This window comes from Falco naumanni, chromosome 8 (genome assembly GCF_017639655.2).
Source record: "Falco naumanni isolate bFalNau1 chromosome 8, bFalNau1.pat, whole genome shotgun sequence".
NCBI lineage: Eukaryota > Metazoa > Chordata > Aves > Falconiformes > Falconidae > Falco > Falco naumanni.
In genome coordinates this window covers 63222437-63242368 of record NC_054061.1, presented here as the reverse complement: position 1 = coordinate 63242368, position 19932 = coordinate 63222437, and the positions used below count along the sequence as shown (strand labels likewise).

General features: G+C 40.5%; 2 protein-coding genes across 2 annotated transcripts in view; one reads left to right on the top strand and one right to left on the bottom strand.

Annotated features, from left to right (window-relative positions):
* The window catches only part of DNAH7 (dynein axonemal heavy chain 7), a 111913-nt gene that overhangs the window by 88927 nt on the left and 3054 nt on the right, over positions 1 to 19932 (top strand). Inside the window, exons 51-61 of the mRNA XM_040603717.1 lie at positions 1240 to 1366; positions 2487 to 2681; positions 5686 to 5778; positions 11023 to 11199; positions 12206 to 12367; positions 13108 to 13308; positions 14184 to 14345; positions 15772 to 15957; positions 16682 to 16819; positions 17539 to 17769; positions 18785 to 18937. Of these exons, the coding sequence (XP_040459651.1) occupies positions 1240 to 1366; positions 2487 to 2681; positions 5686 to 5778; positions 11023 to 11199; positions 12206 to 12367; positions 13108 to 13308; positions 14184 to 14345; positions 15772 to 15957; positions 16682 to 16819; positions 17539 to 17769; positions 18785 to 18937 (1825 nt within the window). The remainder of the gene's footprint in view (positions 1 to 1239; positions 1367 to 2486; positions 2682 to 5685; positions 5779 to 11022; positions 11200 to 12205; positions 12368 to 13107; positions 13309 to 14183; positions 14346 to 15771; positions 15958 to 16681; positions 16820 to 17538; positions 17770 to 18784; positions 18938 to 19932) is intronic.
* On the bottom strand, positions 6605 to 9973 carry LOC121092521 (baculoviral IAP repeat-containing protein 5.1-like). Its single transcript, XM_040603716.1, has 4 exons — positions 9836 to 9973; positions 8675 to 8784; positions 8216 to 8330; positions 6605 to 6778 (listed from the first exon to the last, which is right to left on the bottom strand). The coding sequence occupies exons 1-4, from the start codon at positions 9971 to 9973 to the stop codon at positions 6605 to 6607; spliced, it is 537 nt and encodes a 178-aa protein (XP_040459650.1).

Genomic DNA, 19932 nt, shown 5'->3' with positions numbered 1-19932 from the left:
TACGGGACTGAATTCCAGCTGACAGTATGCATGCCCAGGGAGTGATGGCTGTAAGCCCGTTTTGGTGATTTTGCCCAGCGAAGGCAGGGGGAGGCAGGCTTACGGGAGAGTCTCTGTGAACTAATTCATGTAAGACTGTTTGTCTTGGGTGATCTTCGCTAGTCAGACATTTTTTTACTACAGACTCTGTGCTGAGATTTTCAGTCATTCTTTTCTCATGCACAACATACTTCTGCAAGGAGGAAAGTTACATTTTGTTTCATGGCCATCTTTAGGTCAGTATTTTGTGTATGAATGGTAAATATATATATATATATGTATGACGAGGAATCAGAAGTGTTGAAAGGACTTAAAATGCTAATAAAGATTCAGGGGCATTTACATATTACTGTAATATTATTAAAAATGATCAGTGGTAGCTGAATGGAAGAAAATGAAAATAGATTGAAACACAAGACTGAAAAGCGTCAAACAACATAGCTTGCTCTCAATCTTGATCTTGTGCCAGAAGCTTTTCCACTTTTTAATTGTAATAGATCACACTTAGGTTTCTCAATGATCACGATGTCTGAACTGCAGGAATACCGTTCAGGTAGCTTCCTGCCAAGGGACTGGTGACCTAGGTAGTTGGAAAAAAGCCACAGCACCTCTTCACCTCTCTGTTAGTCCTTTGCAAGAAGCATTTGAAGTAGTTGTGCAAATTCAGACACTGCATTTCTAACCACCCGAATGGACTTTTCCTTATTTTGACTAGGTGTTCAAGGTATTCAAACTTAAACCTTTATAATACAATAGATGGCCTCCTTGCTTTGTATTTAAAGGAAACAGTTGATAATAAATCACAGCTTTAAATATATTTGTATTATAGTGTATTAAGGAAAATACTCTGTAGAATGGGAAGCGTATTTCAGATAACCTTTAAAGATGGACTGTTTTGATTTTGGCCCTGGCATTTATATTCATAATGAATTTTAAAATTGCTGCTCTTTCTGCCCCTCCTAAAAGGGACTTCTCACTTCCTCTGAAAATCAACCGTGTTACTAAGATGTAATAGAACTTAAATGTTTTTTATGTTCTTTTGCTCACAAAATGGTACATGCATTTAATGATTGCTTTGGGCTAATTGACCAGAGAGTGTGTTAGAACAAAGGAGATCTAAATGGTTTGTAACAGGTTGCCAGAGTGCATGCTCTTTGGAATGATGCTAATGGAAGGGTGTTCTTTTCCTGCCACTTGTAGGTTGAAGATTCTCAAGGATCATTTTACTTACTCACTTTATGTCAATGTCTGTCGCTCCCTCTTTGAAAAGGACAAGCTGCTCTTCTCTTTTTGTCTCACTGTGAATCTCCTGAAACATGAAGGATTGGTCAGTAATTAAAAACAGTTTGCAGTTTGATAAGATATATATTAAACTGCCTATACAAATTATCAATAATAGAAATAGATAGATAGAAAAGTAAGTTTATATATAATTATGTTACTTAAGCCTCAATTTTGTCGTGTTTTATTTTCATTTAAATAAGCAATTATAAGCATTGAAAAAAGATTTCCTAGAATAAATATATAACAAACAAGTATGGCAAAACTGAGCTAGGTAACATTTTTTCTAAGTGTTACTTAAACCAAAGCCCAGCCTCTGTTATTCTTACAGTGAACTCTGTAAAATTTTACTTATTTTGTTTATCTTTTTCACTTGAGGTGCTAAATTTGTTTATTTTTGCATAAATTCCTCAAAAATCAAACACTTGTACCTACTGAATTCTATTAATTTATATTAATTCTTTACAAAATATCTTTACAGGATTTTTTGAATCATAATGAAATACATGCATTTTAACTGTATCATCTGCAAAGCAGTACTTGTGGTTGCTTGGAGTAATTTATTTTCTTTCAGTGTAATATGAGAACATTTAAAATTTTAGAAACTTTCAAAATTTTTGTATTTGGGAATACATAGACATGAATTCTTTCAAGAGCTGACAGTAATAATCATGGGACACCATTTTTCCATTCACAGGAACTTCAACTTACAAATTCAAGCCATCAGAGAAATTCTGAGATAAAGTAGTATTGAGGAAGGAATGAGATGTGATAGACTGATATTTCCTTTCCGTATTTAGACTTGCATTATAGGAGAAGGTTGCAAAATGCTTAGTTCCCTAAAATACCTCCAGTATTTTTTCCTTCAACATTTTGGGATTTGAAGAATGGGTCTAAAAATCTCATCAGTTAACATTGTTCATTCCCCAAGTTAGTAATGCAGATGAATCCTGACATTGGCTCCTATGTTTTTTTTTTTGATTCCTTAAATTCATGTTTAACTGAAAACCATACACTGAATACTTTGGAAATAAGCTTTTAGTAATTGTATAGAAACCTTTTCAACTAACGCAAGAATTCAGATAAATGTATTGATTTCCTAGATAATGTACTAAAACCATTTGATTTTATTTATTTAGTCCTGAGAGCAGTGTTTTTCCTTGTAGATTGATGAAAATGAGTGGAAGTTTCTGTTGACTGGAGGCATAGGTTTGGACAATCCCTTTTCTAATCCATGTACCTGGCTTCCTCCAAAATCATGGGATGAAATCTGTCGACTAGAAGACTTGCCATGCTTTACAAACATTCGTAAGGATTTTATGCGACTGAAGGATGGATGGAAATTGGTATATGACAGCTTGGTATGTTTACATTCCTGATTGCATGCATTCATATGCTAATTAACACATTGTAAATATTTATTTGGGGAAAAGAAAGTGCTGTCATTTTACATGGCATGTTCTTACATATATGAATGTAAATATTTAAGCAAATGGTGTGTAGTAGTAGACTGTTGGCAATTTGTCAGGTGGCTTCTGAAGAGCAAGTCATGGTCTGAATTGAATTTGGATGTGGCAAGGTAATAGTGAAATTTGCTAAACGTAAGGCAACACTGTCCTTTGTCAGTCTATACTTTCGTTTACCATGCTTTGAGGATGGCTTATCGTGCTATTATGTAGCATGCTGCTTTCCTGGGTAAGTGTTGAAAAGACAATTACTGCCATGTAGAGAAACGAGACTGGGATTTGGAGACGTGGGATTCCCTGTTCTCACAGTGACCTGATGATCTTTGCATTAATGACTTGGTCTTTATCTAACTTCATCACTGTTTCCTTAAAATCTAAGTTCTTTAGATTAATTTTATTCCACCTTTGGGCACTTGCTTCATCTTCAATCTTACTGTTAACTCCTTTTCTAATTTTATCATATTCCCCCCTTCAGCTTCTTGATATGCAGATTCATAATCAATATGTTCATTGTCGATATGTTTATTGTAGATATACCTGCTGGACAAATACTTTTAAAAGTTATCTTTCTTTCCTGCTTGCACCATATCTGGCCATAACCCCTTCCATGTTCAGATAATACTGGCCAATGAGCCACTTTTCTTGCATCATCGTTAAATGATGAAAACTTATCGCCTATATTCAGTCAAATGACCCAGGACTTCTTACCCCATTTCAAAAAGATTGTGGAAACTTTTCTTTGTAAATGTCAAGGATTTAGAAATCCTTTCTTTTTTAAAAAGGGCCTTAAAGTATACAGAGAGGAAAAGAATGCTTTTTTTTTTTTTTTTTTTTGGTTGGAAATGCTATAAGCATACAGTGAGAAACATTACAGAACTCGAGCAGCTGCAGCTCCTTCAGTTGTCAGCATTGCAGGAAACAGGCAAATAGCAGAGATAAAGCTTTCCTTGGGCATTTACAAAAAGATAGAGCACCTTGAGGGCTTCTCTGGGAAATAGGCACTTAGAAAACCAACAGAGAAATGATGGCATTTGAAAAAGAGGTTGAGGCAGGGGATTACTTCATTATGCACTTTGGGATTACAGCTTTTTAAAGCAATGCCTAATATAAATGAAAGGTGCTGACTTTCAGAAGTAAAGAGTCAAGATGTGTGTGATAGCTGCGTGCATTCACACAGCCAAAGTGAAATAAATACGAATTACTTTAAGTGGCATTCAATAAAATGAGATCTATAGAATCAGGTCATCAGTTACCTGGCAAAGAATCTAATAAACAGTAACACTGAAGCCAGGAACATTCAGTTACTGAGTGCTAGATCAAAAGGAATCCTGTTATCTATCACGGTCCTGGCACAGAAGACTTGCTATGCCTTTTACTCGTCGTGTGAAAACATTTTCATTACCTATCTAGCTTTAATACTAGTACTTTAAGGTGAATGTACTAGAATTTTCAAAAAATGCTAGTTAATGGGTTTTGGAGAAGTTTCCTTCTTGATGGCTGGGGTTTTTTTTATCACCAGTGTAGTTCTTCTCCAGTAACATGCAACCAGCTCCTTTTCTGTCTTGTGGGCGACACAGATTTAAATGAAGGGCTGTTTCAGTCCCGTATGCATGTGTGTTAAAGAGACAGGGCACAAAACCAGCATTGCTTGAGCCACTTTGTCATCAGCACTGAATATGAATGTTTTTCAAATAAGTTTGAGATGCACTTTTCTCCTCCTACTGTTGTAGATCAGGTTGCTTCCAGAAGTAGGGAAGACCCGACTTCAACCCTCCAGTTCAAGGATTCCATGTATTTTATCTAAAGTTGTATTGAGTGTCTTGGAATAGGGACAGAAACTCACTTCTCATCTGGATGGTTGACTTAGTCTCAAAGTTACTGATACAGCTTTTCTCACGGTGAAGTCAAGAGTTTGACACAGTGGCACAACTCAATGGAGTCTTCAGTATAACCTTAACTCCTCAGCATTTCCTGATTCTCTCAGTTTCCCAAAAAACTTGCAACTTTTTAGCTAAAACCCTTCAACAGCTGCTATAGATGTAATTCTGGGGTACCTATTTCCCCCATTTATTAATATAAAAATAATGGAGCATTCTAGATTTCAGTCTGAAACTAAGTGCCCCTAGATGTTGGGGGCCAGGCTGCAGACCCTTAGCAGAACATAAGCTCCAGCATAGTTTGATTTGCTAAATCAAAGCTGCCCAGAATGCCGTTTGTGCAGGTCTGTCTGCATACCTCTGTGCCCAGCCCTCTACAACAAGCCCCAGAGGCTCCCCAGCAGAGCTGTAACACCAGTTTCCAGAAAGGCATACCTAGCTGGCACTGTACTTCAGTCTCACCAGAAATTAACATGCCACACAACAGCTGCCCTTCCCAGTCTGATAACTGCAATAACAGCTGGGTTACTCATCCAACATTTACAAACTAAGCTCTCTGCTGCATTGTTTGACTTAATTTTCCAATTCTTGTTTTCCTGCATTCAGGTGCAGCCTAACTCTTAGTTACCGTGTAATGTGATTGTCATTGATTATGTTGTTACCATTGTAACATTGAAAGCTGACACTGTAATTCAGTTCTAACAGAAAGGAGGTGGTGAAGTACATTTTCAGGATTCCTTCACTTCATTCCTTCTCTTCTTTCTAGGGAAGGACTTTGAAATATTACCTTTTAGAGATTTAAAGATTACTCTTAACTTCTTTGCTGTAAGAGAAGCTTCTCAGATAAACATACATTTAAAGTGTTTTGTGGGGTTTTTTTAAAAGCTTTAAGCATGCCAACCCCATTTCTGTAGATTAATTTAAAAATACGTCATGGTTCAATGTGTCAAGTTGAAAGATAATTCACTGTCATAGGTAATTCACAAATGCTTTAAAGAACGTTGACATGTATATGCTTTTAGGATCCCCAGCGTGAGACTTTTCCTGCAGAGTGGCAAGACAAGTTGGGGGAGTTCCAAAGGATGCTCATCATTCGCTGCCTGAGACCTGACAAAGTATGTACGAAACTATTACCTTACTCAAAAAGGTCTGTCCATCTTTGAAACCAAAAGTATTTGCAAGTGTGTATTTCAGCCATGGTGTCTACAACAGTCTCTCATAAAGGAAAATCAGAATTAATGAGACTTTTTTTTTTAAAGTTTGAAATAGTTATGAAATTGTTAGGCCTTTGGTTTTTTGGGTTTTTTTTTTTTTTTTTTTTTTTTTTAGTTTCACATACACACCAAAAACCCCAGAGCTATTCCTCCTTGTGACTGTCCTTTTTCAGTACACCTGCTATTTGTGCCTGCGTAGCTTTTTTGATGGATGTCACTATGATAAATTTTGTCTGATCCAGGAAGGTATTTTAATGGTAAGCAGGAGTTTAGATAATGTAGGTGCTCTAAAGGCAGCAATTATTGCAGACAGATCCATTTTGCTCTATGGAAAGTGTTTTGAAGCAGAACTATTCTGATTTGAGTCTGTCTGGCTGTGAGGTTTGAATGTGGCACAGATCACAAAAGGTGCTCATAGTTGGGAATCTTTATTCAAAAAAAATAAATCAGCCTACTACAAACCAGCATATAAGTAATTTGCTTAGACATTTTTCATATATTCACAGGTTAGTGGGACTGTTAGTCCACACCTAGCCATAACAACAAAGCACATTATAAAAGGTAGGAATTAGCATAAACTGTCAGAACCTCTGCTCCAGAGAGCCTGTGAAAGGAATTCTCTACGTTTCCTCACACAACTGTTTAGCCATATATTAGTACTCAGATAACAGTATAAACATTTGTACGGGATAAAAAGGAGAAACTTTTAGAGTCAAGAGTTTACATTTCACTTCTGGATTTTTTCTGCCTGGTGGTATGAGCTTTCAGAAGGATCGGCGTGGAGAGGCGCAGGCTGCGGTGGTGTGTACTGATGCTTGGAGACAAAGTTATCCACAAGACGCTGCCTAGTTGCAGCGACTTCTTCTTCAAAAGAGTTTATTATGCTTCTGCCAGTTTTGCACTTAAAGCAAAGCAAAAGATTGAGACTTTCAATTGAGCAGTTTAACTATAGTTAGCTACATTCAAAACTTAGATCCTCAAAACCCCACCTGTCTGCCAGCAGTTCTAGCTTAGAAGTCTACTTTTGGCTGTGGTCAGCAGTACTGCTGTCTGGATGGTCCAGAGCAGCGTGGCAGATCCTTCAGGTGCGTGGCTCCAGGGACTCGGAATCCACCAGCCTTGCCAGTAGGGCTCAGTTCAGTGAGTACTTCTGGGAATGTCTAGCGTACTTTTGAAGTAAATTGTGAACCTACTATTTAGCTCTATTTTATGCCACATCAGGGAGGGATCACTTACTTAAGTTTGTGATTCTCTTCTCTGAAGAGGTGTGATCTCACTTCTCAGAACGCATTAGGGTATCAGTGCTTCAAGATGGCAGAGCACGTGCTGGGTCAGCCCTAGTGCAGAGCCCTCCAAGCTACTGGTGACAGTATTCTTGGAGACAAAAGGGTCTCCCCCACTTGAAGCTGCTGCTTCAAGTTTTCCATATGCTGTACTTTGAAATAAAGTAATGTTATGGCCAAGACGCTTTCTGTACCTTGGAATGCTGCGCTGAATGATTTGCTGTTCAGGTTAGATAACAGTCTTCTCACTTAGTCCACCTTTTAAGATACCAGACTGTGCCCACTGCAGCACATGGTCCTATTTTTAAGTGCTTGAGTCTGTTGTATGAGGAACTTAAATACTTCACCTTGCCAGTCACCAGGTGTATTTTCAATACAGAACATTATCAGCACAGCAAAGATCTTATTTGTGCAAACCCACCAGGAAGTAAGATGCAGAACCTTTGCTGTGCCTCATCAGGGAACGTGGTGCACTTGATTCTTACATAGGGGTATATATATATATATATATATATAGCTGCCTCAACTAGTTGATCAAGATCAGCTGATCTGTGATATATGTCAGCACTATGGCATGCATGAAATCCCAGAAGTGAGGAAGAGTAAAACTGGATAACTAAGTCATTTGAAATTGGCTTTAAAGTTTGAAAGCCCAATTAGACTGATTTACATGTAAAACGGGACACGTGAAGCAACAATGTGGTCAAATTTTATCTTTTCATATGTGTTGTTCATGCCTCCTGAGAGAGAGGGCAGCTCGTTGTAGAGCCTCCTGCATTGACAGACTGGTCATTGCACCCAAGACATTTTTTCTGCTTTAATAACCTTTCTAAAGGAAACAGGTTTTCCGTCAGAAGTGAGGCAGTGGACTACACTGAAGTGTTTGGGTGCAGATTTCTTAGCCAATAATGCACATAAATCACTGCTTCAGAATAAGTCATGTTCTAGCCTTACACAATCACTCCTCACTGATGCTTGGAAAAGTTGAGAAATGGAAGTTCTTGTTTACATTCTAGTTTTGAATCTTACATTAAAATTATTTGGTTAATACTTACAAGGAAGGTTCTCAGCCGTGTCATCTCCAGCGCGTAGTACTCCTCCATTGTCAGGTCATCAAAGTGCTTAGAAAGGGTTAAAAAGCCACAGCTTTGACGTTTGGTGTGTTCTTCCCTGCAACAGAAATCCAGAATAAGGACATATTAAAAGCGTGAAAGTTGCATTTGAGGAGATGGCATCTTGACAGGTCTCTTCAGTACTTCGGTCCATCAGTAGAAAAAAAGATCATACAGAAAAACATATAAAATAGATATATCTAATCAGATAGAGAATAAAATCATCTGAAACAGGTAATATCTCGGACAAAAGCTAGTTGAACCAATGCAAGGTTACTGGGAAAGATAAACCTTCCGTTTTGTGAACTGTTACAGAGTAACTGGTAATACTACAGTGAGTAAGGTGATATCCTCAGAGAAGTTTGGAGGATACTTCAAGAACATTGTTACATCTGTGCTTACCGTGGGTCATCATTTGGTTCCCAGCTCTCCAGTTCTGTCAAGCAAAAGAAACACATTGCCACGTCGGGTTCGCTTGCGTTTGGGCAGTGGACAAAGCCCGCCTTTGCCATCTGCAGGCGACAGTTCAGCAGTTAGAGCCCCGGCCAACACCCCGCTCCTGTCCACATCAGCAAGCTGTCACTGAGAGCCCGGAAGGGCTGCCTTTCCCCACACTGTCTGTCAGGCTATAAAGCAAGTTTTAAGTGTGCGAGGATTGCAAGCAGGTAAATAAGCAACAAGGAACAAGGGGTAAGCTACAAGTAGTGAAGGGATTTCTGCTTAGCTGTGGTATCTACAGCCTGCCAGGTGGCTTCGTTGTGCCGGAAGGCTCTAGCAGATGCCATGCTACGAGGCATTTCAGTAGCAGTGCCTGAGATCTGCCGCAGACAGGACTTGAGCGTATTTTCAGAGAAAAACAATAGCATAAGACCATGGACACAGGGAACCTTCAAATGTAAGTCACGTGAGTCAAATGCTACCTCTGACTTCTGTGTTTTCCTGTCACTTTAGAAACACACCTGGTCTGAACACTGAAGGTTTGTTTCAGTTACCAAACTCCACACCTTCTCAGATAACTCTTGCAGGGTGACTCGTGTGAGATCCAGCCTGAAGTTTCATGTGTGGGGCTAAAGTAGAAGTCAGCTGGATTTTTTCTAACGCTTAAGTCAAAGCCTGCTGGGACATAAACATTAAGTTTTCTAAAAATTAAGTTATTTCAACTTCTGAATTCTAATCAGTGAACAGTCTGCTACTTCATCCTTCTGGCTAGATGCATACATGCTTCTTCTAATGTAGGCTTCTTTTTTATGAGTGAAAATTTGCACTCAGAAAGACTACATAATACAAAAACCTAACTTTTAAGTGCAAAGAACAAAAAGATAATTAAAAGAAGAATAGTATCTGTATGCAATTATGTAGCTAGACTAGTGAACTGAACACACAGAAGCTAGTCCTACTACAGGATTTCTGTGCAGGGAACAGGAAAATTGGAGTATTCAGCTTTTCTTCAGGCTTCATGGAAGCTTATAATTCTTCCTGAACACAAATATACTTAATGACTCCACATTAAGGCACAGTATATAAAAAACAAGGCATAGCCAAAATCATCATTTTCAGACTTACATTTTCTGGAGTGCACTTGCAGTTCTCTGTAAAAGGCCAGTTGGTGAAGGTTTTTAAACGGTTCTCATATTCATACATATCTTTAAAATCACTCAAGAGCTTAGAAGCCGAACCAAGCTCTTTCAAGAGAGCCTCCATCTATAAAGCCTGCAATTAGTATAGCCCAGAGCCTCCCTCCTGCTCTCACATTTAAGGCATTATGTTAATTGGTGACACATCGCAGCTGTAAGAAGTTTTAAAGTAAAAACACAGGTGAGTTTGAGTGGGACAATCAAGACAAATGAAGCTACTGAAACTCCCCCCCCATGTTCTGTGTACTCAGTCACACTATATATTTATTAACTGAAAGTACCTGTGTTAATGCAGTATGAAAATAACAAATTTTATAGTTGAAATGACAAAAGTGTAGATTATAAAACTGTAGTTACAAATACAGCAGTTTTACATATAAAATTTTAAAGAATATTATACTGATTGTACCAAAGTGTTCAATTGACATTGCTATTTGTAAACCTTTAGTGTTTCTTGGATTTCACATTTAGAGATTAAATCTTAATACCACGTTTGTAAGTACTGTTGCATTTCTCTAAAGGGGAGGTGGATATTGTAAAATATTCTAGAGTGTGTCCAGAGATAGAATAAATGGTGATATTTTAAAAAATTATATCTGTAAGGGTTTACATGATCAAAACATACTAAGCTGTTAGTTTATGAATTGTCTCTCATTTTCGTACAGCGCCCAGTTACCTTCAGTAGGAATTTTGAACACCAGTGTGTACAACACTGCTGTACACGTCAGTTTTCTAAGCCAAGACCTTAACACCTTTGAAAGGCATTATGAGACCTGAAGTTTGAAATCCTCTCCTTAGTACAGATGGAGTAATTGCAGAAAAAGTCTGCCTTCCTGTACCAGCACATTAGTCTGTCCAGATTGGTGAGGGAAGTGAGGTTAAGGATCACCTGCATGGCACCGCCAGGTTCAGCCCTCTGCAAGCATCTTTTTTTGCCTGATTTACACATGCCAAGTCATTGAGTCTTCCACAACTGTACTTGTATCTAATTTTACATGCTTGAATACTGTCCTTGAAATTTATATTAAAATGTTTAGAGTAATAAGTGTTAATTCTTACACAAAACTAGGACACTTTAATTCTATTTTTCCTTTTTTTTTTTTTTTTTTTTTTTAGATAATACCAATGGTGCAGGAATTTATCATTCACAACCTGGGCCATCCGTTTATTGAGCCACCTGCATTTGATTTGTCGAAAGCATTTTCTGATAGTCATTCCTGTGTACCACTGATATTTGTACTTTCTCCCGGTGCCGACCCCATGGCCGCCCTTCTGAAGTTTGCTGATGATCAGGTATTTCAGTACTCCAAACTTCTAAAATATGATGCTTGTGTGTGCATGCATGTGTTTGAATGAAGCAAAGAACTTTATTTCAGTAAAAGCTGAAATGCTGAAGTAAGTTCAAAAACCTGGTTTTAATTGCCCAAAACCATGTAAAAATTGCTCTCATCTTCTCTTTAACACAAAGCACTAATTAATGCAAGTGGATTGGTTTTAGGAACGAATAATTTGCCTGTCGTTCATAAGAAATTGTATGTTAAATGTTTTTGGCATTTTTTAGAATGTTGTGTTGTCATGATGTATTTAATTAGTTTGTGTAATCTCAAATGAAAAATGGAAAAGCGGAACAAAAGCATAGTGAATGAGTTAAACAGTCATTGTAAGGAATCTTACCTGAAAATGGTATGTTTTTCCTGACAGGCATTATATGTAATATATTACTTAATTATAAACACTGTGGTAACAGGACCTTCGGATCTCGGGTGGCATTTATACCTCAGAATTCAAGTACGGATTTTTGTTGGCTTTGACTGTCATTATTATGGTATTTAAACCGAAAAATTCCTAACAGCCTAAATCAGTTATGCAGAAGAGTACTGTTCTAGTACTAGAACGCTGCTGTTTTCTGGCAAGATGTTTTTCTTGCATTGCCTGATGGTTATTTTGCCAGAAGCCTGTGCTGTTGAGAATGCCAGACATGCTTCAAGGCTCCAGCCACCAAGCTTCCCACGTATCGAGCATTTTGTAGTCTGTTCCGGACTGTTTCCAGGGGTATTTCGAAACTGTCAGAATTTTCCAGTTCCAGATGAAATGGATGCGTAGTCGGAGCTTTTCACTGGAAGATACGTAAGAGGTTTTAGTCAACTGGAATGACTTAAAAAAAAGACTTAAACTGTATTTTGAAAATATACTGTACATGAACTAGTTCAAATGTACATATAGATGTGAACTCTCATACCAGAAGGTTTAGTGCGTTCAGGCAATGTTATCGTTACCTGTAACATCTGTCTGTGTGCAGGGATACGGTGGCACAAAGCTTAGCGCTCTGTCACTCGGTCAAGGCCAAGGCCCCGTCGCCATGAAGATGATCGAGAAGGCAGTAAAGGAAGGAACCTGGGTAGTTCTGCAAAATTGCCATCTAGCAACTTCATGGATGCCAATACTGGAAAGAGTCTGTGAGGTAAACAGAAGTGTTTTCTTCTCCTGATAAATACTTTTGAAGGCACATCTGACCATACAAGTGACTGAAATAGCATGCATGGTGGGGATTCCCATTAGAGAAGGGAAATCATCACTCGCTGATCCTGTCATTGTCCTTCTGCCTGCCGGACTAGGGTGCTGGCAGGCGCGGTGGGTCTGCCCCGTTCCCCGCCTGGGAAATCCCAGCCGCTCCAACAGGCTCTGCAGGCCGAGAGCTTTGGTACATCCAGTGCTGCGGAAAGGCGGTATGCTAAGGAATTCTGCTCTTGAACAGCCACAGGTTTCCAAAGAGGCACTAGCATATATTTAATTCCTTTGTTCCCCCTTTGTTAAATTTTAACACATTTCTGCTGTGTCCGTATTGTCACTGTAGCCCTTCCCGGAACAGCTGAATGACAGTACGTGCCGTCAGTGGGCAAAGTATTGCTCTTGTGGTGGAGAGCTTGGCCTTGGTTTTGTTCATATATTCCACAAACATGCACAAAGAAGACAACTTTTAGTTAAAAATACTGAAGTCTTGAGTAAAAGTAAACCAGCTGTAGAATGGCAGTTGTTCATAATTGTGACTTTCACTATAATCACATGAAAGCATCTAAGAAGTTAAATGTTGCAGTGGTATATTTTCCCACTTACTTAAGAAATGCTTTAATTATAACACTTGAGGTGTATATTAATCTACTGTGTCTTCCAGTTGTCTGGTTTTGTATGTGTTTATTTTAGGAGCTAAACCCTGACACAACACACCCGGATTTCCGAATCTGGCTCACCAGTTACCCGTCTGCCACCTTCCCCGTGTCTGTGCTGCAGCACGGGGTGAAGATGACTAATGAAGCGCCGAAAGGGTTACGGGCCAATATCACCCGTTCGTACCTGATGGACCCGATATCTGATCCTGACTTTTTCAACAGCTGCAGAAAACCCGTTAGTAATGTTGTGTTGTAGCTTTGTAAATCAGTTATAAGCAGACCCTGATGACTCTGTGTGCAGGCCTGAGGGGGAGGGAATTTTCCCAGTTAAATAAGTGTCTTCCACCGCAGTGAAACTGGTTTTGATTACTGGCAATAGTGAAGTAAATGTAATTTTTATTTTATTGCTAGTCTCCTACTTCTCAATTGAGATTTTGTGATATGGCATTAATACTACGGTTCTCTAGTTTAAAAAAGAAGTAAGACTGGGAAAAACTTTTATTTTTAAAGCTACTCTTTTCATAATTAGATGTCTGTTTGCAAGCATATTTTACTTTATTTTTCTATAATTAATGTAGTTTTTCTAAATGAGGTCATATACTTAGTACTTTGCTAAATGGTCTCGATTGAAAAACAAAAATTCCTACCACCTGAAGGGGTTTTTTTAAATACCTGAAATCCATCTTGATAATGGGGGGGGTGGGGGGGGTGGGGGAACCTAAACAAAACCTCCAAAACAGAAACATTGTGTGAACAATGTTTTATAATACAATAGTGTAAAAAAATATTCATAGGTACACGGTCTCATACAACATAGTTTTGTGTGTCATGTATATTAGTCACATATAAATGAGTATATAACTTCAAAAATGGAATTGTTTTGAGGGTTCACACGGGTTTAAGAGACTAGAAGTGATGCTTATGACAATCTGATGACTGGCTGCTGAAGGCTTTTCTATATCAAGCAGCTGCCCCTGACTCATAACCAGTAGAGCAGGAGGTGCTGGGTGTTGAGTGACTCAAAGACAGAGCTGCTGTGCGGGATGTGAGAAGAAGTGAAATGGTTTGAAGTAGCCATGAGTTATTAATGGTGTTGCATTTACTTTGAAGGCTGAGTTCAAGACATTGCTGTACGGCCTCTGCTTCTTCCACGCGCTGGTGCAAGAGAGGCGGAATTTTGGGCCCTTGGGGTGGAACATTCCGTACCAGTTCAATGAGACCGACCTGCGCATCAGCGTGCAGCAGCTGCACATCTTCCTTGATCAATACGAGGTACAGCAGCCTCCCAGTGCTCACCAGTCCTGTTCCAGGACAGTGCATGTACCAACGCAGGCCAAGTGCTGCCACTGGGGCCAGTGAATTAGAAACCAAGATCTCCTTGCAATACTGCTAACCACATTCATTTTAAGTAGTTAATATACCATGTATATGTAATGTGTGTGTGTGTGTGGATACATAGAACAGTGTATAACTAATGTGGGAACTTTCAAATCAAAATTTCAAAGTGCTGCCGTGCCAAACAGAGCAGCGTTAGTTCCATATAGTCGCCTTTTTGTTGGAGTCTTACCCTGTCTCTAGGCAGGAGCTGTGGATTCAGCTCTTGGTGCTGTTACTGCAAGCTGTACAAACCAGTACTAAACCCCTGAGTGCTCACTGTGAGTTACCCAGCGACAGGGGCAGTGCTAGACCTGCACTGCTGCAGATTAGTAACAACCTGGATCTGTTTGAGTAGACGGGCAGGTGATGTTCCCTTCCCTGTTAGCAGAGCTGGGCAGTGTTTCATTGCAGCCTCTGGAGCTGCTGGCAGTACACACCGCTTCTTTGTGTTCCAGCTTCCTAAGCAACCCACTGGAGCCAGAATCTGTTAAAAGTTACGGCTGGGGGCAGGAAGAGGGTGTTTTCAGACCACTGCCAGCCTGGAGTGGTTGTGGTTATCGCTGTGGTTAATCGTAAATTGCCATTCAGCATGAGAAAGCAACATCATGAAGCTGGGGTGTTTCTTTCTCTGCTGGAGAGTGAAGTGGGGGGTGAGGGGGATGCCCTCCCATTGTATGACCAGAGCTTATGAGCTAAAGGTAGTGCCTAGCAGGCAGGGAAGCATTATTTTTTTGTTTACTAAAAGATAATATCTTGTGCATCGTAAACAGCTTTCTTGGTACTTGTTTCGACTGGTTTGCTTTGTCCCAGTTTGCAGTGTATCACCCACTCTTGCCCTGACTTCCTGTAAATAATTTATCTCTTCTCACTCATTAGAATTTGTTCCATTTGTGCACCTAAGAGGAGTCCAGCTTCTCCCAACTGCAAGAGTTTAAGCATTTTTTATTTAATTGTCTAAAAAAAAAAATATATGAGCACAGTTATGGCCCTGTATCAGCATACTTTTATTTTAGAAATATGTATAGCCAAACAAGTAGACGTAATTTTGAAAAAGCTTGTGCTCAGGGTGCTCCAGCTGCATTACTAGGGAAATTTTTGGTACTATTATTCTTCAAAAGAAGCAATGCTGGGTGGCTTGATTAATCATTAAAGTGTTTGAAGATCAGGAGATCAGTGATAGAAGCACGAAGTAGCAGAAATAAATAACAGCTTTTGAACTTTGCAGTGAGAATTCTGGATGACTAAGTGACAATGGTAGCCACCGTGGCTGGCCAGAGGCGTGCTGGGCTGCCGCTCAGGTCGTTCTCTTGCTTTTTTTCAGGAGGTGCCGTATGATGCTCTTTGCTACATGATTGGAGAATGCAATTACGGTGGCAGAGTCACTGATGACTGGGATCGGCGTACGCTCCGTAGTGTTCTAAACATGTTCTTTTCCTCAGAAATCATTACAAATGTAGATTATAAATTTGATCCAAGTGGCCTTTATTTTGCTCCTCCTGAAGGAGATGTAAGTATCCCAGAACAACAGAATTACCATGGCTTAGTTTTTTAAAAATAGTTCTATCTTTACTGGCATTGCTATGTGCCTCAGCGCTTACTGCTGTCACTGCTCGCTTTTGTGGCTCAATCTCACGTTCTATTAGGACTTGTTTCAGTGACCTCTAAGAAATGGAAATGATGTAAAAAACCCACCCCAGCGGCCACTAACTACATTGACTTTGCTGGGTGAGTCAGCACATTAGGGGACAATAAAGGAGAAACCGCCTGCCGAAATGCAAAGCATTATAAATAGGCATAGCAGGATTAGTTGAAGATCATCCTGAGGGAGGCAGAAATGCCATAGTGATCAGCTTAATTTATCATACGGGAGAGTTACGCAAGGAGAGTTCTGCCAGCAGTGTGCCTTCAGGCACCTGGCAAGCAGTGGGCCTAGAAAGGGGCTGCAGCCCCTGGGTATCTTATTTTGTAAGAGAATTTTCAACAGCTGTCAGAATTTTTGTCATAAATTATTTAAACAAAGCCAATCCCAATTTGAGGTAAGAGGATGGACCAAAGGAACTGGTGAGGCACAGTCCGCCCCTGTATTTCCTGCCATACCGCAGTGTCACATGTATTTGTCACCTGAGGAAAGTTTGTGGTGGCTTTGGGACACAGCTTGCAGCCGGGATGCGCTCTTTGGCCGTTCCTGCATCTCCTTTGAGGTCTAGAGTATTACTTTTTCTTCTTTTCAGTACCAAAGCTATATTGAATATACAAAGACACTTCCACTGAATCCTTCCCCGGAGATATTTGGAATGAACGCAAATGCTGATATTACCAAGGATCAGTCAGAAACGCAACTGTTATTTGATACCATTCTTCTTACACAGGTATGTAAAGAGTAAAAGTTACACACCGTCTTACCGTAACTTTCTACTCTATCCCTGCTTTAGTATGTTCAGATTTTTACTGTAATTATTTTGTTATATGTCCATTCTGGTGAAACGACTCTTCCACTTAAGAATCTTTTAAGGCTCTTTTGGGTTTGTATTTTTCCTGACTGGCTTCCTAAGGAAACAGCTCCTGTGATCCTATAGTCAGTTTGTGTATCTTCGCTCCACCCCAGCTTTTAACAGTTTTCAACTTCTGGACCAGTCTGAGTCCAGTCTGTAAGCCAGGTACAATCCAGGGATACCAGAGTTCCTGTAAACTTCGCGGGGAAAATGAAGAGCTGAATATAGAGAACAAGAGGGACATGGAGGGACAGTGAGACAGAACTCGGCACTGCTCTGTGCCATTTCCCAGCACCTGGCCAGCCAGTGGCACTGACGGGTACATCAGAGGTGGGGGAGAAAGACTAGTTTACTGTGGAAGCAGGATTTTCAGCAAAAAACACTGAGGACACAAATCTGTAGGAAACCAGATCTTGTTAATGCTAAGCTAATAACTTCTTGCATTAATGCAGGAAATTTGGAAACAAATCAGTTTGTCACAGGGTAGGTGTTGGAACTGTAATGATCTTCTAACCAACAGCGTTAGAACAGCTCTGATTTCCTGCATTTTAACTACTCACTCTCCTAAGGCCTCTTTCTTTTTTGGCTCTCTCTAGTCTCAGGCATCTGGTGGTGGTGTAAAATCCACTGATGAAGTTGTCCATGAAGTCACAAGTGACATCCTGAGCAAACTTCCTCCAGATTTTGACATTGAAGCAGCCATGAGAAGATACCCAACCATTTATACTCAAAGCATGAATACCGTGCTTGTCCAGGAGATGGGACGCTTTAACAAGCTCCTGCAGACAATACGGGACTCCTGTGTTAACATCCAGAAAGCAACAAAGGTGAGCTGAGGTAACCTCTATTTAAATCACGTACCTAGAACCTGGACTCAAGTCTCTGAGCTGTCGGTGCAAGTTCCTGAAGTCTGATTCAGGTCAGCCAGACACTTCAGAGAATCCAGGTTCCAAACTGATTTATTGATCTGCATCTTAAAACTCACAGGAGTACAACGGAATATAAAGGTACTGTTGTGCCTACTGCAGGGAAACCAAACCAGAGAGTTTATAACTGCAGATTTGCTAGCAAGGAAGACGAGCGTAACTAGGTGGGTTTGTGCCTCACTGGCGTGAAAGCCTGAAGCACCTGACACAGTTTACGGGTGAGAGCAGGTCCCCCTCGCACCTCAAACAGCACGTTCCTGCCAGTGAGGATTCCCGTTCAGGTATCACAGTCTCAAGTCAGTGTTTGTTCATGGTAGGGATGAAAAGGTACAGCTGCACAGAAAAAAGCAGGGAAAAAAGTCAGGTTTGGCCGTTTTTAATTTCTCTCTATTGCAGCTTAAGGATGACAAGGTATTTTAAAAAAATTAACAACAACAACAAAAAAAAACAACTACCAAAAAAACCCACGAACATCACTCCTCTCCCCATTAAAGCCACACTACACGCTGAACGGTCTGCCAGTTTAGAATGAGGCACCTGCAGCGATGTCACAGATTTTTGAGGGAACTTTAAGGAAGAGCGAGCACTTACAGTTAGTTAGCGCAGCTCGCAAGTGCTCTGGGAAGACCGTGTTTCTGAGGAAGGGGGGCAAGGCAGAATTTTCCTTATGGGCAGTTTTCTCCCAAAGAGGCCACGGACCTTTCCCTGACCAGTCTAGTGCCTGCTTACCGATCAGGCAGGAGAGCCCAGTAACTCGTTAGGGAATCCATTGTGGCTGTTATTCTTGTTTTCAGTGTTGCTCCTGCCAAAAAGTTTGTAACGTCTGTTGGACAGAGCGCTACGTTGATTTTTAATCATTAAAGCAAGCCTGTTACACAAAGTATTTCGACATCTTCCTTTCCAAAATTTCTTTCAGGGGCTAGTAGTGATGTCTGCTGAACTGGAAGAAGTGGTTAACAGCATTCTGAAAGGCAAAATTCCAGGACTGTGGATGAGTAAGTCTTACCCAAGCCTCAAGCCTCTGGGCAGCTATGTGACCGACTTCCTTAACCGACTGAAGTTCTTGCAGGTGAGCACGCCCTATTTACAGGGATTTGTTCAATGCCGCGTATTATTTTTGCCTATTGATGTCAGGCGACGTCTCCACAAGGGGACGGACACACACACGTGCGTGCACACACATCCCCACACCCCCTCCCCTCCCCCTCTCCCACTGAGCCATCGACAGGTGAGTGCAGTTCATGGGCACCCCCGTTCCGTCCGGCCGTTCCCCTGCATTGTGCCGCGTACCCTGCGCCCCACAGAGCTCCGGCACGTCGGTAATACTGCACGAGACCGGCCTTCTGAAGGGGATTTACCTGAACTGCATACAGACCTGGTGGTGATGAAGTGAAGTGAAACAGAACTAAGGAAAATAGTGTAGAGTTTCTTTTCTAGTGTGCAAAATTGTATCAGTAAAGCATTTTAACGTAAAATCTTACATTCAAGTACCGAGCTTTCAGTAGAGTGCTGGGGAAGAAAGCTGGGCAAGCTGGGGAGAATCGGTGGGGTTCTGTCACCTATAAGAGTGCAGATTCCCCAAACCGACTTTAAACGAGTAACGTCTAGAGTCTGGGCACCGTTCTGTGGCTCAGTAAACTCAATCCACTGAAGAAAACCAATCTCATGGCAGGTTGCCTACTCCATGCCTGTTGTAAGAACAGGTCCCAGGACAGACAAAAGCTCTAGGAACAAAAATAAACAAAAAAATCAAAAGCAGCATCTGGTTTCAGGTCCATCAGGGCAGCCACTCTGCGTGACATTCTCTGTATTTCAGCTTCTATTTTGTATTTCTGGACACGCGTCACCCAACAGGCACAGCTCAGGAAGTCACACTGCCAGCGGTCGGTGTAAAGAACAAAAGCCCCGTTTCTTGAACAGGATCCAGGGCAGAAATTAAGCTTGTACAAATGGGAAACTGCCACTAGCTAGGAGGATTATTTTTTTGATTTCTTGGGAGGAAAACTGCTTACTAGTAGAGACAGCTACTTTAGTTGTCTTCGCTGTAATTCAGTGTAACAACAG